At 37.5% G+C, this 20,249-nt stretch overlaps 2 protein-coding genes across 2 annotated transcripts; both read right to left on the bottom strand.

Moving 5' to 3' along the window:
* Window positions 1-5,549: 5,549 nt before the first annotated feature.
* LOC139432039 (uncharacterized) lies at window positions 5,550-6,872 on the bottom strand. Its single transcript, XM_071200368.1, has one exon. It carries the CDS (start codon window positions 6,870-6,872, stop codon window positions 5,550-5,552), a length of 1,323 nt encoding a protein of 440 aa, XP_071056469.1.
* Window positions 6,873-10,343: 3,471 nt separating this feature from the next.
* LOC111421823 (piggyBac transposable element-derived protein 4-like) lies at window positions 10,344-12,866 on the bottom strand. The gene is made up of 2 exons (XM_023055018.2): window positions 12,452-12,866; window positions 10,344-12,391 (listed from the first exon to the last, which is right to left on the bottom strand). Exons 1-2 carry the CDS (start codon window positions 12,693-12,695, stop codon window positions 10,764-10,766), a joined length of 1,872 nt encoding a protein of 623 aa, XP_022910786.2. The 5' UTR covers window positions 12,696-12,866; the 3' UTR covers window positions 10,344-10,763.
* Window positions 12,867-20,249: the final 7,383 nt, after the last annotated feature.

Genomic DNA, 20,249 nt, shown 5'->3' with positions numbered 1-20,249 from the left:
TCTTCCAAATTGTGAGGACGATGCTTAAAAACCTTTTCCTTGAGGTACCCCCATAGGAAAAAATCGCAAATGCTCAAATCCGGTGATCTCGCCGGCCACCCCAGGTCGCCCCTCAGAGAGACAAGGCGCGCAGGGAACATTTGCCGCAGTTTTGTCATTGAAATCTGCGCTGTGTGGGCTGTAGCCCCGTCCTGTTGGAACCAAACATCTTCGAGGTCTTGTTCTGTAGCCAACCGTGCGAATTCTGGCTCAAAAAAATTTTCGAGCATGGTAACATAACGCCGAGGGGTGATGGTTGTTGTACACCCATCCTCCTCAAAAAAGTACGGTCCAATAACCCCAAATTTGGATATGGCACACCATACAGTGACTTTCGGAGAGTGGAGAGGTCCCCAAAGTTCTCGTGAACTTGTCGTGGGTTGTTGTCCGACCAATAACGGAAATTCTGTTTGTTTACGGCGCCAGACAGATGAAAGTGGGCTTCATCACTACTGAAGAACGTTGACCTTGCTGGGATACGGTCCAACATTTCATGGGCGCGATTCACACGGTTTTGAAAATCTGGAGGCATCAACTCCTGAACCACCATAATCTTATAGGGATGGAAGAATAAATCTTTATGCAAAATCCTCCTTACAGAGCGGTCGGACATGTTTAATGCAGTTGCATGTTTCCGGGCAGAGCGTGTTGGTGATTGTTCAACAGCTTCTCTCACTAGAGGCAACATTTTCAGGAGCTCTCACTGTTTTGGGTCTTCCCATACCCCTAGGCCTTTTTGTTGAACCACATTCTTCCAATGCACGAACCCAACTCGCGATAACATTGCGGTGCGGAACGGGATCACAACGTGGAATGTTGAAGTGCCGTCGGAAGATCCGCTGAGTGATGATCAGAGCGCGGCGAGTTTAGCTTACGCGTCCCCCACCACACGAAACAACTTGTTCGGCAATGGCAGACAGTGGCGTGGTGTTCCCACTGGTTATAACTGTGAACGCGTCCCGTATTTGTATTTTAAAGATCACAAGATCTGCAATATTGGCGACTTACGACGATAAAAATAGGACACGCTAGTCATTTTCGAATTTATAGGGACTATTTACGGCAACTGAAACAACCATTTCTAAATTTCTTTCCGTAAATGACGTCTTTCGTGATGTAAAAATGCTGTTAAATTTTGAAAATTACCGTTCCACATCGCAACTGGTTAATACAGCATAATTAAAATATGGACGTAACGTTTCATACTTACATTTCAATTCTTCCTTATATTTTGTTTTGAAAATTGTTCTATAATATTTAAATCTGGGTTCCCATTAAGTACGTCCCGAATTTTATGATTAAACGATGTACAGAATTCACCTGGAATTTGTTTCAGTTCGTCCAAAAGGAAACCTAAAGTATTCACCGATTCTTCAATCGAAAGGCCTTGTTTTTGAAAGTATTTTATTTTGTCTGTTAATTTAGAAAAATTTTCTTTAACATATTTGAATTGCTCATGCAAATCTGGCATTTCATTTTTACTACATTGCAACGTTGTATAATGCATGTAGCATCATTTTCGAGCTGTAAAATGCATTTTGTGACGGTTTCAAAATTATCTGCATAAAAAATACAAGCTTCAATCCATGTTCCCCAACGAGTGATTACGGGTGAAGGAGGAAGTGGTAAATTCTCGCACATTTCTCTATATATTGAAACTCGTAGAGGAGCTTTCAAAAATATTTTCTTGCACAAACTAACAAATTTGTCAAGATCTGAGAAATGATCTCTGACAAACTCACATATTCGATGGAGACCATGTACGATACAGGTTATATGCAACATATTTGGATACATTGTCTTCAGCAATTTACCCGCTTTTAACATATATGCTGCTGCATCTGAGACAAACAAGAGAACCTTTTCGGGATTTTCTTTTACGATAGGCCTTATGCTATCGCAGATAACTGCTACTATTGTGTCTGCGTTAACTATAGTGAACATTTTTGTAGCTATTAAGTAAGGTTGAGATACCTGAGTAGGATGCATAATCCCTGCTAGCACGTTAACAATGCATTTACCAACAATATCCGTAGTTTCATCGGCACTTATCCATATGTAGTTGTTTAATGTCTTCTCGGTGTTCTAAGACTTTTAATTTTGAAAATTTTTATTTCTTGTTTGTGATCTTTATCGTTTGGTCTTGACCATACGTCTAATCACTTTTGTTAGTATGTCGTCTTGACGATTTGACATACCTCGAAATCTTTCACTGTTTAGTACTGATGATAGATTTCGTCTTTCGTTGCGATTTGCCATCCATGCATCTGGCATGATCCATGGCGTCGCTCCGTCGCCCTCGAGACAGCTCCAGTTCTTTGCTCTCTCAAGTTGCTGTTGTTGCCTTCACCGTTTTCTTTGTACAGTTGAAAACCGTAACAAAGTCCTACACCCATCATCGCTGTGCTGTCAGTAGCTGGTGAACGTGGCTCAACGTCACGATTACACGCTCTTGCTCCTTCCAACTCTCCGATTGGTATAGTTTTGATGATTTGGGCAGTTGTGCCCACTTGGCTTGTATTTCTGAATACCAGATTTTCAGTTTTAATCGTTTCAAGTTTTCCGATTATACCTGACAAAGATTGCAGATACTTCAGATTGAACCGCGTTCCTGCTGTGTATTCTGGGAATGTAGTTGCTGCAATTTCCTGTCTGGCTAACCTAAGTTTTTATCTCTGGTCGCCGTGGACCTATTGCTGTACTATATCCACATAAATTCTCACTGAATTTTGAGTGGTTGTGGTTTTCGTACTTTTACGCTTATCGCGGGAATGTCCGCTGCTTGAGTTAATGCCATAACGACATCTCCAAGCACCCCGAGACATGGCACTTCTTCGAACAAAGTGTGATTTTGTGCGTTTATCTCCTCTGCGTGGTATCCACCCAATGTTTGAACCACTGCAACTGGTAGGTCCGGAACCTCTAAAAGAGTTTCTTTTCCCATCTTGTCGCTTATGGATTCCACTGATGTTAGATAGTTAGCAATTGGAAATGGCACGTTGAATTCACAGTCCGATGCTGCCTTGCGTATGCTCTTTTCCTGCGGTGTCAGCTCCCTTTCTGCTTGTTTAGCTTTGACTTCAATGAACTTCAGGTGTAAAAGCGCAGTTGAATAGTAACCTAATTCTTCCTTTGCTAATAGCCTGTCCATTCTTTGTTCGTCGACCAACATGTTTGAAAAAGTTTCGTTTGATACTTCGATCAATTTGCTGTAGTTTGCAGAAAAATTTTCTTTTGGTTTTATTTCGATTACGCGCATATCTACTCCGAAGATTGATTCAGCGTATAACGCCTCATTCTTCTGTTCTGTAGGTGGCTTTGTCAAAATTCTTGTGGCTTCCGGTACAGTTGGAGTTGGTGGCACTACACTCGTTTTTGGTTTAGCAGCAGAAACTTTCTTCTGACTCTTCTTCGAACGATCAAAGTTTTCTGGTTTTCCTCTATACCCGGGTGCAAGCTTTCGAATCTCCTCTGCGGTGTAAATTTTCTTTACTTCGTCTGCCATTGTTTATGTTTTTTTACCTTACTAGGACCAGGTCATAAAACTGGTTTAACAATTTATTTTTGATAGGTTCCATCACCTTAGTATATACAGGGTGGCGGAGATTGAACGACCACATTTAAACTTGACGAAAAATTTTTAATTTTTGTGGTATTAGGTTGAAAAAAGCACCAGTGGTAGTTAATGGATGGAAGTTTTATTAGAAGACAGAAAATAATTAATTATGAAACAGAGTGTCCGATAAATGTCGTCCTTCCATGAAGATGCATTCCTGCAGACGCTCAGTGAAATTGATCATGACGCTCTGTAGCATTTCTTCCGGAATGGCTGCAATTTCACGTCTTATTGCTTCTTTCAAATCTGGAAGAGTTCGTGGTTTGTCAACGTACACCTTGGACTTGAGGTAACCCCATAAAAAGAAATCACAGGGTGCGAGGTCAGGCGAGCGAGGTGGCCACGAAACATTGCCATTTCTGGAAATCACATGTCCCGGAAATGTTTCACGGACGAGATCCATTGAAATGTTCGCGGTATGAGCTGTGGCTCCATCCTGTTGAAACCAAATGTTCTCAGTGTCCCATTCATTTTCTTCTAAGTAGGGGATAAAAAATTCTTGAAGCATACGCACGTAGCGCTCTGAATTGACCGTTACCGTCTGCCCCATTTCATCTGCAAAAAAATAAGGCCCGATTATCCCTACTTTTTCTCTAGGTGGTTATTCTTGTATTTCATTCTTTCAATTTCGTATGTTTCGTATATAAGCATTTTTTGGCTTTTTGTCATATTATGTAATAGTTTGATGTTGTTTTCTTTGTTAAATTCATGTTTGTTTTCGATTATATGTCTTCCAAAATTTGAATCTGTGTTTCGTAGGTGTCCTTTCATTCGAGTTCGTATATTTCTTCCAGTTTCTTCCACATAAAAGGCTCCACATGTATTACAGTCCAAAAGGTATACACCGTTTTTATCTAATGTTTCTATGTTTCCTTTTGTGTTGTTTAGTATGTTTTTTATGTTATTATGTGATTTAAAGGAGACCTTTATATTATTTTTATTGAATATTTTATTAATTTTGTGCGCTATTTTTCCACAGTATGGTAGTGATCGAAATTGAGTGTTTTGTTTGTCTTCTTTATCATTCAGAGTTGTTGAGTTTTTTAGATATTGTTTTATTCTATAGTTTTTGATCATCTTATCTATGTGTTGTGATTGTTGTTTGCTATGTTCTTTATTATTTTAATTTCCTTGTTTAAGTTTTCCTCGTTGAGATGTGTTGAAAATGCTCTGTGAATGTATGTATGGAACGCTGCGTTTTTATGTGTATGATGGTGGAAGGAGTCATGAGGTACAATTATGTCAGTCTGGGTTGGTTTTCTGTATATATTAAATGATATTTCACCTTGTTCATTCTTAAGGGGACTGGAGAGTCAGATTGCTAAAAAATCGTGCTTGTTTTTAATAATATTTTTTGACGAACTGATTAAACATGCAAGAGTGAAAATTTTAGGTATATTTATGCAACATATGAAGAGTAGAAAAATATTGTCTATTAACAAATATTCATACAAATATACGAGAAACATAACTGAAACAAACTCTTTTTTTTTCATTCAAGATGTCGTTTTTACAGTAATATCTCGGCTCTCGGTGGTTCGATCGGAGCGAATATTGGCTAGAAATTTTGAGGAGCCTTATCATTATCCGGTGAACCACTATAAAAAAGAATCGAATAAAATTAACAAAATAGCAATTATTATTAAGAAAAAATTTAAATTTTTCAGTCTTTTTGCAGTAAAAAAAATTAATATCTCGGAATAAAATATTTTCAACGAGTTGTCCGTGGTTCATCTGAGAGCCAGATGAACAAATATTGTTGTTGTAAAATATCTAATCGATACGAAGCTTAGTTTCGGACAAATCACTGCAAAAAGTTGAAAAAAAAAAAATCGAGAAAAACGCGTTTAAAGTTTAAATGTAGTTTGCGTTCAAATAATTATTCTTACACGACTTAGAAATTTCCTGGAAGGTAAAAACAGCTTTCCGGACCTATATCCTCGTCAGCTTTTTTCTGTAGATCCCGAATTTTCTTTATACGGCTTTGTTTCGAACGCCTTTGAACGGAAATGTCCGAGTCATGAAGACGACGGTTGTCTTCCTCTTGGCAAGCGACTACAGTTCGGTTTCCATAACTGATATTTAGTTTTTCAAATAATGCCAATAATGCATGACAGCCATCATTAAATACCGCTGTTGCCAAAAAAGCTGCAATTTCAATAGTTTCCGTTCCACTGAATGAAGTTTTAGGCGCTATTTTCCACACTTTATTATTGAAACACTCATTTGCATTTTGAGAATATCCACCAAGACATCTTTGTAGTAGTGTATCGTCGGAAAGAGCTTCATAAATGGGAAAAATTTCACGCTGTACATTACAACGAATTGCAGGCTTGTGTATATATGTTTCCAATTTACCTTCGGCTTCCGCTTTCCGCCATGAACACCATGACTCAGGTCCGACAGGGCAAAACTCATGTTGCGGATGATCATCAGTGGAACATTTGTGGTAATATGTTGCCCAAATCGAGTTTTTCATTTTTTCAACGCTATCACTATTGGCTCTTATCGCTTTACCATAATATTTAGTTAGTTCACCTATAAGATTGTCCGTCAACTTTCCTACGCCGCCAAGTTTCTTCTCTTTTTTAATTGAACGGAGTCGAGTACCCATTCTTTTTTGTACATGGCCTACGCACTCTCGCTTATATATTTCAAATTCCGCACCATATGGTTTCTTAGTAAGAATGGTTTTAAAGGTTTTCGAATCACCGTCACCAATATAATATTTATATTTAACGTCATACTTTGATTCAGAGCTCTCAAACATCTCAATAATTGCATCAGCTTCCATTTTACCAGCATTGCCTTCGTGATTAGCATTACATTCTTCTTCGTGTATATTTAACCATTCTAAATATTCTGATGTTCCACACCGATGTTCCCAAATTTTGCAGGCAGCACAATAAGATGATTTCACAACGACATCAAGTACTTTGCCAGTATAATTTCCGATAAGCGATGCAATGCCGTGTAATGATTGACATGCACGTTTACGCCATGACCCATCTCCAGATACAACTAAACTATTTTTGTTTTCCGAACATTCAATTTCTTCTCTTACTGCAGTATTCATTGAGACGGTTGCAATAGCAGATGCAGCATTTCGAATTTTTTTAATAATTGTGTTGTATGTACTACGACACGCTGGTACACATAAATCCATGAGACCGCAAAATATTTTTACTCCACTATACCCAATTCCCAAATATCCCATAACGACAATAAATCTTGTATTAATTTCGTAAGTTACATTTGAATAAACGGTTTTTATGGGACTTGAAGGAACAAATCTATCATTACGTGTAGAGTAATGCGTGTAGAGTTACGCGCCTGGCGTGCGAAGCGTGGAGTGCCGCGCGGCAAGCGCGCCTGGGCGATCACGATCAGACGGCTTGTAAAATGGCAAGCTTCGGGCCGCGCGGCAATTCCGGCGCGGCGATTCTCCTCTATATTCACATTTGAAAATGTTGAGGCGTCGGGAACGAATGGCCGGTTGCGCAGCAGCTTGCTATATTTTATTAAACACCGAAAGTGATGATTTACAAAAAAAAAAGAAAAGGAAAAGGTGGTGGTTGGCGTCGCACAATAAAAGTCGGTCCAGGTAAATTTGAAAAATATATGAAATGTTTTATTTTATTATTTTTATAAATGTATTTTTAGATACAACGCTAGTGACATGTTGTACGATTTAAACAGTGAACCTTCTGGAAAATTCTTCAATTTTTGTAGAATGTCTGCAGCAGATTTTGAATTTTTCATTAATAAAATTGGGCAACGAATATCAAAAATGGACACTAACATGAGAAAGTGCATTCCGGTACAAGAAAGGTTGGCTGTGGCACTGAGGTTTCTAGCAACTGGGGACAGCTACGCAAGTCTATATTATTTATTCAAATTTTCACCGCAGACCGTCTCAAAATGCGTCTATGAAGTTTGCAGTGCGTTGATAGACACATTACAAGGAGAAATAAAGGTAGGGTTTTAGAATATTATTGCGACCGCGATTGAAAAGCTTGTTGTGTTATTAAGAATGGCTGAGAATGAGTAGATGATTGTGATGATTCTGTGGATGATTGAGCATGGGAATCAGAAGATGGCAAAAATTCTGGTAATGGTGGAGAACAAGGAGAAGGCGAAAACACCGAGGATGTTTGAGAATAAGGAGAAGATTGAGAGTGAGAATACAAAGGGGAAAAGCTTGAAAATGTGTGAGAGCTAGGGTGAGCAAATGATGGGTGCTGTGAGTATGCTTGAGAATAAGATGTTTGAGAATTGGATGGTTGAACAAACTGAAACTGTTGTTGCTTTAAACGAAACATTAGGCAATCAATCTCATGCATAGCATTGTCACGTATGTTCTTGTCCAAAGATCTCAGTTTTTGACATAGTAGTTCAGAGAACAAGGAGCATTCATCGTCGATAGACTTTTCTTTTATAGATTTTAAATAATTGTACGCCTCATCCATACGTCTTTCTTTTTCTGATATCGTCATTTTGCGCTTTTTACTATTAGTAACATTTGTGGTTAAAACTATAATGCCTTTTGAGTTTGAACTATTAAAGTTAGTAACTTCATTTTCTGATAAATGTACATTATTAGAAGATTCTTGATTTTCATTTTCATACTCTTCTATATCAGCTAGTTGTTCCTAAAATGCAAAAATTAATACCATTTTGCTGAAAAACTGTACTATTATTAAAAATTTCGTTATTTTTCAACAAACCAAGCTTACTATAAAACTCTATCTCTCTATTGTAATTTGCAGTTACCTACAACATCAACTTTCCGCATTGCCTTGGGGCTATCGATGGCAAGCATATTGCAATTCAATGTCCACAACATAGCGGAACAGAATTTTACAATTATAAGGGCACTTTTAGTATTGTATTATTAGCAGTGGCAGATGCTAATTATTGTTTCACTTATGTGGACATTGGATGCCAAGGAAGAATTAGCGACGGAGGAGTTTTTCGAAATACTTCATTTTTTCAAAAATTGGATAATAAACAGCTTAATCTTCCGTTAGAAGCTCCACTACCCACTCAAATCAAGCCTATGCCTTATGTATTTGTGGCAGATGACGCATTCGCCTTATCATCAAATATTATGAAACCTTATGCTGGTGTCCATAACAAAGGAACTAAGGAAAGAATTTTCAACTATCGTCTATCAAGTACTCGTCGTATTGTAGAAAATGTTTTTGGCATTATGTCGGCTGTTTTCATAGTACTTAGAAAACCAATACTACTATCACCAGAGAAGGCTACAAATATTGTAATGTGTTGCGTTTTACTACATAACTATTTGAGAAAAAGTAAGACCTCAAGAATATTGTATACCCCAAATGGTGCGTTCGATGGAGAACTAAATGGCGAATTTCAAGGTGGATCATGGTGAAATGAAGATAACAACATTACATCTATGCTTCCACTTCGAAAAGTAGCTAGAAAAGCTGGAATTGAAGCCAGAAATGTTAGGGACATTTTTGCAGAATATTTTAAAACATCTGGCGCAGTACCATGGCAAGACCAATATTGAACAATAATTTCACACTAATTTTACTAGTTATAGTCACACTAGTTGTATGACGGAAATAATTTAAATGTATAAGAGTTTTTTATCGGAAGTATAACATTAGTAATTAATATTGTAAGTAATGTTAATAAATAATAATTACCTCCGAAGATTTTGTTTTTCTGGGATTATATGTAGAATTGAGAAACCTTGCCATTTGCTCATAGGCAAACCATTCAGGTTTAAAAACATCTTCTGCCCCGCTTCCTGTTTTCATGCTTCCTTTAACTTTTGCATGATATTTCCGGAATGTCCCCATTAAAGTATCTTTTTTCTTTTTTAATTCTGTTAAGCTACAATTAATACTTAATTGTTGCTGGATTCGTATCCATACATCATGGATAAGATTGCGATCTTTATGCTCCTCATGTTTTGGGTTCCAAATTATTGTTTCTTTTTCGTATAATGTTAAAAATTTGGAAATGATCTCGTTTGTCCAAGGCATGTTGTTTGCTACACAGCTACTACATGACTAAACTATAGGCACCAAAACGACCAGTAAATTTGCAACCCTCGCGCCGTGTGAGTGTACGTTCGCTCCACGCGCGGCGCGTTTCCTTTGAACTGTGTAAAATTTACCGCTTATCGACGGGACTAGACGCGCGGCGTTAAGTTCGTCGCATCGAACCATTCACACGACGCGCCGCGCGTCGAGTCACGCGCCAGGCGCGTCACTTCGCACGCCGTGTAATGCCGCCTTTAGATTTTACCAGAAATAATTCAAATTTATTTTTACAAGATACGTCTTTATCATTATGGGTAAATTTTGAAAATAAGATTTTTGGAATGGATATGGATCAGATATTCGTATCAGTCCGAATTACTTCAGTATTTAAAAAAAGGTCACTTCTTTGTAGAAGGTTTACCGCTTCCACTAGGCAGTTTTGTTTTCTTTTTTCTGCAAAATATTTGTATCGCAGCGTTTTCCACTTTTGCATGCATTTCTCGGCTGTAAATAAAAATTAATTATAATGTTATTCTAAATAAATTTTAGATTAGTTATCAAAATATACTTACTAGTACATCCCATGATTTTGGAAATCTCTTCCCACGATTGCTTGCGTAAGAAAACGTTTTTGTAATGTACTGATCTAACGTCGAACAACACCGGTCTTGCTTGTACTAAATTTACAAGTTTTTCAACGTAAAATAAAAATTACACTCAAATTCACTTAACCCTTTCGCTGCGCATAGCGGTTTACACGTTGCTTGATCTATGCGCGCTAAAACTTCGCTCGCGAGAATATTCGTTAGGAGCAGTTTTACGCTTACGAATATATTCGCTTAGAGCAGCATACCGTATTTTAATATTTATTCATTATTGTTAATACTTTTTTTTTCGATTATTAAAAATTGATTCATTTCATAGTGTTTATAGTGTTGGAAGTTAATAGGTTAAGATAAATAAACACATAAAGAAACAACTTTACAAAAATATATTTAGAAAGGCTATAAAAATGAAGTAAACTTCTGGGAAAATATAACAAAATAAGATTTATAAAAGCTATTTTTTAGGTATACACTAATTTACTACGTAAGATTCTTTTTTGTGTGATACACTTCAAAACAGGGTACTATACAAAGTGCAGCATGACATGGGGCGCACATATACCTAGATTCTGCGCGTTTCTTTTTCTTCTCGCACACCACGCATCTTTTCGTTGGACGCGCTTTGTTTGCCGTGGATGGCACTAAAGACGGGAAATGTTTTTCCGTTAGACGCAGATCGGACTCAGCATTTGTAGGTCTTCTTCCTCCACCACAACGATCAAGAGGGGTGTGATATTTCGTTATTACTTGTTTTACAAGGTTCAATTGAAACGTTGCAACTGATATATTATCACCGCTCTTCGTTTTATGTAAGTAGTACGAATTTAAAACTGCAAGGTCCAAAAGATGAAAAAATACTTTCTTGTACCATTTCATACTTTTTCTGACACACTCAATTGATGAAAGAAGCATATCTGATTTGTCAACAGATCCCATATTTAAGTTATATTCCAGTATGCAACTTGGCTTTTGAATTCTGTCTCCTGTGCGGTGGTCGATTTTTCCAGTATCCCTCATTTCTGCTTTAAAGCAACTCGTCAGCATGCGAACCTCACGCTTATCTTGCCATTTTAGCGCTAAAAGAGAGTCTGTGGATTGCAGTATCACCTGCCCTGATTGTAGTTTTTGCGCCAGATTGGGCATATGTTTCCTGGACGCCTTGACTGTCCCACAAGTATTTGTTTTGAAACCATGAAGATAAGAAAATAATGTTGGACTCGAATACCAGTTGTCAACAAATAACGTATGACCTTTGTTCAAGTAGGGAGTCATCAGGGTCATAACTATATCCCCAGATTTTCCAAGATATTCTACTCCAGTCGTTCCTACATTTGTAGTTACTCCTGTATATATAATAAGGTCAAGAATGTAGCCAGTCTCGCAATCGCAAAGCATGAAAAATTTAATTCCAAATCGATGACGCTTCGATGGGATGTATTGTTTGAAGAACACTCTGCCTTTGTACAACATGAGGCTTTCATCAATACATAAATTTTGGAAGGGATAAAAACTATTTTTGAACGTTGTTCTCAAGTGATCAAAAATTACTCTGATTTTGCGTAAAGTATCCCTTTCAACTGGTTCGATATTATTATCCACGAAATGTAACAATCGCAAAATAAGTAAATAACGATCACGTTTCATAAGGCGCCCAAAAATTGGAGTTGATAAATATGCATCTGACGTCCAATAAGCTTGGATATTCAATTTTTTTGTTTGTGGCATTAGAATCGTTACTGCTATAAAGCAGTACATTTCTTTGAAATCAATAGGTTTCCATCGTTTGAGGCGAGACTGATTTTGAATTTCTTGTTTGTTTACATATTCGTAATATTTGTTTGTTTCCTCAGCTATAATTGTTACAATGTCCTCCGTAAAAAAACATTGGAAGATATCAAGTTCAGTTGGTGATTCAGGTAAGTCTTTTACTTTGCAACCAGAATTTGTATGGTCAAATTTAAAAGCAGTAGGTATGAAATCTTTTTGCTGCCAAACAAAATTGCCTCGGGCAACTTTGGTAGGTGGTTCTGCCGGATCAACTCCTTCAACAATATCTTCGGCGTCACTTTCTGACTGGGTGTCTTGAGCATCGGCGTCGGTAGCATGCACTAATTGTCGGTAATACACGTATTACTTTTATGAAAATGAATCATATTTTCTATTCTTACCTTCATTTGCTTCCTCGTCGGTATCGATCCATCCATCATCGCTCTGATCCTCTAAATGACCAATAAAGTCTTCTTCACTATCACTATTTTCCAATATAGCCAAAAGTTCTTTTTCAGTTAGCGGTTTAGATCGGCGATACATTTTTACGCGTAAATATCGATCAATAACTCGAATGATACTACGATGCGTTTGCTTGTTGGCGAATATATTCGCTTTGAGCAGTGAAGACATGAAAAAAATCATTAAATCTGAGTGGGGATAATAGACAAGCTTCGACTTGTCGTAGATCGCGTAATGCTGTACCGCTAGCGAGAATATCAGCTTCAAGCTGTTAACTATTAAAACAAGCTTGCGAACATAATCGTCTTGAGCAGCGTACCGTAATATGAATATATTCGTCTATAGCAGTGAAAGGGTTAAACTCCGCTCCACTGCGCTCGACGAAGCTCGACTACAAAAGTTGGATTGAACCAACTTTTGACGCCGAGCCGAGCTTAGCCACGCCGCCCGCACGGACACAGAATAGCGCGCTGTGATTGGTCTATTTCTTAAAAAGTCAAACTGAGCTTACAATTAGCCGAGCTGAGCCAGGGTACGGACTGCTAAGACCCACCTTTAAATTTACGAACTGATCGGAACGGTTCCCCACGTGGGCCGAACTGTTACCCTTATCAAATATCTACATACATACGTATGTATAAAATAATGCACAATTAAAAAAAAACTAAATATTTGGTCTAGTGTGGTAAATCATAAAGCAAGGCACAGTACACAAACGGGTAAACCGTTATCGTGGTTGATTTCGCACTCGGTTGTCGCGTGGTCTCCCGTGCACTTGACGCATTTAGGTCGCGTGGCCCCATTGTTGACAGTTTTTGCACTGAATAAGTATTTTTGAATGTTTAACGTACTCCCAGAAAACTATGGTTCGAAGTACGTATCTTACTCTTTCTTGGAGTGTTTTGAGAGGGTGACCATGTATTTTGGGTATTTCGTACCTCTCATCTTAAAACACTTGGTGACATCTATGTCGTATTCTGCTTTTAAGTCGTCTTCGATTTCCTCCGGGTTCATTTGATGAGCGAATCCGTCAATTACGAAAGCCCGTTCGCGTGGTTCCTTGGGCGTGTGTGTGGAAGTCCGTTTTTTGTGTTTTTAAGTTATTGATTAGGGTGCGACGTTTATCCGGGTTCTTGGTGTATACCGTGCACCCGGTTTTCGTGTATCTGTGTGGGTATTCCTCTTTCCCGGTCCATTTGTTCAGATCGGCAGTGATATTGGAGAGGTTGGAGTGACCATCAATGTGGATGGACACCGGGGGAGAGTTTTTTTTGGCTGGTTGGATAGGTTATTTGGGTATTTGGAAGGTTTTGTTTGTGTTGGTTTCGATAACCTCGTGAAGTAACGAGTATTTGTTGGTTGTGCGAATGGTTGCAATTAATTTTGATGTTGTTGAGGTTCAAGGGACGGGTTGAATTGTGTGGGGGTTTGTTTTGGATGTACCTTTCTGCATAATTTTGAGTTTTTTCGGAGTAAACCTCCATTTCGTCATCGTTGTCCCGGAGTTTTCGGACGTTATGGTTGAATCGGAATCTTCGTCCGTTGATTTTTCAATATAAACTTTCGCTATCGGTAGTTTGTGTTTGCCCTTGTTTGACATATTTATTCGGGTTTTAATTTACATTTTTTGATGTTTAATTTAACTTCACTAAAGTTTTTAAATTTTTAAAGCACGATTTGTCCGTCTTTATACGTACCGGATGGGCCCAACTCTCGGCCGGGTTTCTTTGTTTGCGATCGCGCTAGTTTTAAGACAAACTCTTGTTTGTTTGACACAAAAGGTTTGTGTAGTCAAGTAGTAAATTACACTTTAATGGCCGGATTCCGAACCGAGTTTAGATCATGTAGAGTCTACAATTGTAGACCGAGAATCTATTCGGACGAGCTCGGCATCTGGTCGTCCATCGGGTCGCCCCGACATTTTGTATAACGAGTTTAAGACTTATATTGCTTGCTAAACATTTTTCCGGTAAACTCGTATGTATTACTTCACTACATCTTTCATAAAATAATGTAAATTTTGTATTGGCATTGAATAGTTGCTTTGTACAATAATTCCTTATATTAATAAGTTGGTGCTCTTCATCATCATGTTGAGAAATAAGTTTTGCTGGGCGATATTTGCACCCTTTTACAGTTTTTATTATTTTTCTTGAAAAATATCCAGCCAATGGTGTTGTCTTACAAGACTATAGATCAATTAACGTCCGCAATTTCCGTTGATTTTCCAATTAACGTCCGACTTTTTTCGAAATTTATCTTTTCGGTAAATTCTGTTTTGATAGATTTCGTAATCTCTGTGAATCTTATCGTAAAGTGACGTCTTCGAAGACGTCACTTTACTCAATCTAACCTGAAAAACACATTATAAATCTCACAAGGTCCTCACATATCTGACGTCGTGCCTGAAGAAGACAGCAAAGTTGTCGAAACATTGTAGCACCAATTGCGAATAATAAAATTATATCATCGTTAACCTGATTTTTAATTTTTCATCACTCTCAACGATGAGCATGGAAGCCATCATAGCCAACATCTTTGTAGTGTTTCCTCTCTCACACGGCTTAACATGTGATGATTAATATTTTGGTAGACGTCAATAATTTTTTGTTTTAAATTCTCAATACTGTCCAACGGAATTACATATACCTTGAATTTTAAATAACCCCATAAAAAGAAATCTAAAGGTGTCAGATCTGGTGACCTTGCTGGCCATTCAATCGGCCCACGTCGACCGATCCACCGTCCATTAAAATTTGTATCAAGATAATTTCGTACAATTATCTTCGTATTTATTATCAAAATTTCGTATTGCCGCATAATGTGACGGTGCTCCGTTTTGATAAAACACTAATTCCATTTCAAAGTCGTTACGATTCTGTTGTACAACTTGCAAAAAAGTCTTGGATTAATATCTTCTTCTAATAATCTTAAATACAATGCTACGGTCAAATTTTCGGTTAGGAATATTGGTCCCACGATGTGATGTCCCAATATACCTGCCCAAACATTTATTTTCTTGGGAAATTGAGTGTTAACTTCGCGATATTCATGTGGATTAACATCACTCCAGTAACGTACATTTTGCCGATGCAATTTTCCATCCAAAAAGAAGGGTACATTCATCACTGAAACAAATATGTTTCAAGTATGACGGATTTCGTTCAACTAAATTTGTCATTAGCTCACAAAATTCTGTTCTTCTATCAGGGTCATCTTCTGTCAATTCATAAAGCATTTTAATTTTATATAGATAATATTTATTCTTCTTTAAATATTTCCTTGCCGTTGTTGGACTCACATCACACGGTGATGCGATAGCAGCAGACGACATCATGGACGCATTAACTACTTTTGTTGATATCTACACTTGTGTGTCTTCAGAAATCGAACGACGACAGGTTCTGTTGCGGTCGGTTTCCAAAAACTTATTTACAAGTTCTCTTAAATATTTTCGACTAATTGGATGTTCATGAATCGTTCATTAACACATTCGCTGCCACGGCGTAAGTTAGTGCTGGAATAGCGGTGCCGGCTTAAAAAAAATCTTGTATGAGCCATTTACAAACAAAATATATTTATAGATATAATTTATTTAAATTGTTAACACAATTATGATTATTATTATTCACTATAAAAACACCTATAGGTGCACCCGGCACTTCTAACGAAAATGACGTTGCCAGTGCCGATTACATCTATAGGTGTAAGTTCTATAATTTATTGCTTATGATAAATAAAAAAACATTCAACGCAAAAACCAGGTGAACCTTCACAGGAATTACAAATGTACATAGTTGCAGACCTCTTCTTGTTACTTCTACAAACTTTACACTCCTTTCTTACTACTCTTTTCATCTTCTTAGTTGTTTGATCAGGTGTTTGATATACTTCTTCAGTAGTTTTCTCTATTTTTCGTAATTTTTGCAGGGTCACAGTAACTTTCGGTACAACTTTCGGTAAAAGTGATTCCAAAAGTGCCAATCGGTACTCATAAATACTCTTACTTCTATTTCCTGAATATTTTTTGTACAGAATGTAAGAATTTATTACACTCATTTGTAATACATGAATAAAGATTTTTTTGTACCAGCGCATTGTTTTCCGGACACAGGGGTAATACGACAGCATTTGATCATGCTGATCAATGCCTGACATGTATTTATTGTATTTGATAATTGCAAGAGGTTTTAGTGTTACTTGCCCTCTTTTATTTCTGGATTCAGCCATGTTATTTCCATATTCAGTCGTTATATACAGGACGTCGCGTTTGGATCTCCATTTACCAATGTGCACTCCATTATAGAATAAGGACTTGTTATCCCCTGGTTTTAGTTTTGCTTCTTGGATGGCTCGTGGGTTGTTTTTTCTTCTTATATTTAGGGTTCCAGTACAGTGTTTTATTTTGGAGAAGGTATGAGGCTAATTCGTAGATATTGTAATACCGATCCATATAAACAGAATGTCCCTGATGCAGTCTATCTTGTAATAAGTATTGAACAACCTTTGATGTATGTCCAGCTCCACCCAACACATCCGTTGAGCCATGGTAAATTGTAAACTTTTGTACCAGTCCATTGGGTTCCGTCAACATATAAAGTTTCACGCCGTACTTATGTTTCTTATTTTTTATATATTGCCGGAAAGCTAATCGTCCTCTCCATAATACCATTGATTCGTCCAAGGAAAGTTCTTTTCCAGGGTTGTAAACAGACTGCATTTTAGTATTGAAGTGGTCCATAACGGGCCGTATTCTTGCTAAACGGTCTTTGTTATTTTTGTCATCAGATGAAAAATGCAAACATCTCATTATCAGTAAAAATCTATTTTTTCCTTATCACATAACACAAAGGACTTAATACCAAATCTGTTCCTCTTTGATGGAATACACTGTTTGAAGGACAATCTGCCCTTATATAACAACAAACTTTCATCAATGCATAAATCTTGGAAGGGATACAACGCATTCTTGAAGCTTTCTCTAAGCATATCACAAATTTCCCGAATTTTATATAATCTATCAACATTTGCTTGCGTATCATTGGAATTAAAATGTAATATTTTTAGTAAATATAAAAATCGGTCCCTTGACATTATTTCACCAAAAATTCTGCTTCTCAAAAGCTCATCGTTTGCCCAATACTCAGAATGAGATAGTTTTTTATTCCGCGACATCAACATCTTTATACAGAGGAAACGATACATTTCAGCAAGAGAAGTCCCTCGTGAAGGACTCGGAGCGTTATTATTATTTATGCATTCCTCATAATCGTTTGTTGTTTTGACGATAAATTCCACAAAGCTCTCGGAGAAAAATAACTGGAAGTAGTCAAGAATTGATGTGGAGTGGCTAATTGGTACTCTTATTCCGGAATTTCGTTTCGAAAATTGATGAAGTTTGGGTCGCGCCGGTTCGGTAGTCCATGCAATATCGAATATATTTTTTTCCGATTTTGTCGAATTTTGTTCTTCGGATTCTGAGGTGCTCAATAAACTCTTTCGAGTTCTTTTGTACGAAGTAATAATATCATCTTCCGATTGCGACTCATTATGTCGCTTTCTTTTATTATATTGATTTTTATTGTTTCTAATCATTTTCTGGAACGGTCAAATATTTAAAAATTTATTGCAATTGCAGAAAAATATAAAAGTTAGAAAAATAATCAGTTATACCTTTGTCTTGCTGTACGTCTGATATATTATTTATATAATTTTAATATAATTATATCACAATTCACTATATTTATATAAATTTACTGCAATTTTGTCACTGATACGTCTGGTTTCTATCCTCTGATACATTCGACTTACGACTAACTGAGTATAATTATACATTTGAGGCCCACAGGTCGATGACAAAACAACGTCGAAAAAAATCGAACGCTGCAATAGCGCTTGCAATTGTTTGCGAACAGAAATACACGAAGCGATACCATTTATCTTAACATTTGGTTCCATTTTTGGAGCGGGTGACTATAGTCACCCGTCGTGTATAGGTGGCATCTTGTGACCGGTGACTATAGTCACCCGTCGTGTGCGGGTGTCGTTTTGTGGCGGGTGACTATAGTCACCCGTAGTAGTGAAAGGGTTAATTGTATTGTAAAACAACGGGTGCCTTGCTTTCCATAATATCTCCCCCGTTTGATATTCATCAAGGAGCAGTAACATTAAGTTCTGAGACCATTCCATTATTATTATGATCTTCAAGTTGAACGACAATAAAATTACACATGCAATCTTTTCCGTGCACAACCACAGAGTATACCGCCTCGTACAGACGTACACAAACGTATGCTTGTGCGTCACGTTCGTGCTCATATGCGTACCCTCCTTTACGGCATTTCGAATTGTTGTTCGCGAAACATGAAGCTCCAAATTGGCGATTTCTTCTTCAATGTTGGCTTTCAAGAGTTGCAGGGTTTGTGGTCTGTTGCGGTAAACGCGAGATTTCAAAAAGCTCCAAAGAAAGAAGTCTGGCCCATCAGATCTGGCCGGCCAGTTCAAATCGCCAAAACGGGAGATCACACGGCCCGGAAATTGGCGTTTCAAAATCTCCATCGTTACCCGAGCTGTGTGTGCGGTTGCTCCGTCCAGTTGGAATCAACAATGCTCGAGACCCAATTCAGCGACTTGCGGCAAAAAAAAAAACTCGTTTAAAATGTGTCTTTAAGGCTCCTTTTACACTATATGGTTTCGACCATACGAGAAAAAATCGTACGTGGTTGCGATGGTTGAGGTGGTTGAGATGGCTGAGATTGGTAAAAAAGTTGCTGTTGAGGATGGACAAAATGATGGTGTGGATAGGTTGGGAGATGTTAAGAAAAAAGTTGAGGTGGTTGGAGATGCATTCCTTTCTTGTTTTCATTCATCGTACCTATCAGTTGTAAAACCCCCATTTGAAATTTCAAGAACTCGTCATCATTAAATTCTTTTACATCAGCCATGAGACTCTGTAAGCATGCCATTTTATGGAACAGTTTCTCTCCTTCTATAGCTTTTAAAATTCTTAATCGTACTTCATTTCGTTTTTGACGTTTCACAGCTTTTGATAATGGTTTTGTTTCTATCACTTGCGCAGTATCTTGCAGTTGCAATTCAATGTTGCCTTCTTCGTTTTCAGGTTCTTCGTTCTGTTCCATGCTATCAACAGTCTCTCGTTCTTCCAATATTTTGTTTGAGAATTACAGTTGGTCAGTATACACATATCTTTTTATGTTTCTTGCCTTTGAACCACTTTTCTTGTCCTTGATCCTCTTCTTATATTTTATGAGTGAATCACGAAGATTCGTCCATTTTCTTATAATTTCTTTACCTAAAACAAACAAGTTAATGGATCTTTGTAATAATGATGTCTATAATTGTACACATAGAAAATTTATTTTCTAGGTATCTTGCAATTGGTTGTACGTTTACTGAACTACACTACAATTATAGAATCGGAGTATCAACGGCAAGTAAAATAGTAACAGATGTATGTAGAGCAATTTGGTCCGTAATAAGAGGATTGCATTCCAGCGCCAACGCCAAAGATGTGGAACTCTATGCTTCTGGATTTGAAACTAGAGTAAATTTCCAAAATTGCATCGGAGCAGTTGTTGGAAAACATACCTTACTTGTTTCTTGGGGATGAAGCTTTTGAACTTCATAAGAATTTGTTGCGGCCCTATGGAGGAACACATCTGACAGTAGAAAAGAGAATATTTAATTATCGGTTATGCAGAGCAAGAAGATACGTCG

The sequence above is a fragment of the Onthophagus taurus genome, chromosome 11 (genome assembly GCF_036711975.1).
Source record: "Onthophagus taurus isolate NC chromosome 11, IU_Otau_3.0, whole genome shotgun sequence".
Classification (NCBI taxonomy): domain Eukaryota; kingdom Metazoa; phylum Arthropoda; class Insecta; order Coleoptera; family Scarabaeidae; genus Onthophagus; species Onthophagus taurus.
Note: the sequence above shows the minus strand (reverse complement) of the source record. Positions and strands in the feature narration are given on the sequence as shown.

Bases quoted from the DNA above. Each gene is read 5' to 3' on its own strand.
- LOC139432039 (XM_071200368.1), bottom strand. From the start codon at position 6,872: ATGGGATATTTGGGAATTGGGTATAGTGGAGTAAAAATATTTTGCGGT.
- LOC111421823 (XM_023055018.2), bottom strand. From the start codon at position 12,695: ATGATTTTTTTCATGTCTTCACTGCTCAAAGCGAATATATTCGCCAAC. The intron at 12,392-12,451 runs GTAAGAATAGAA...ACCGACAATTAG, and splicing joins CGACGAGGAAGCAAATGAAG to TGCATGCTACCGACGCCGAT.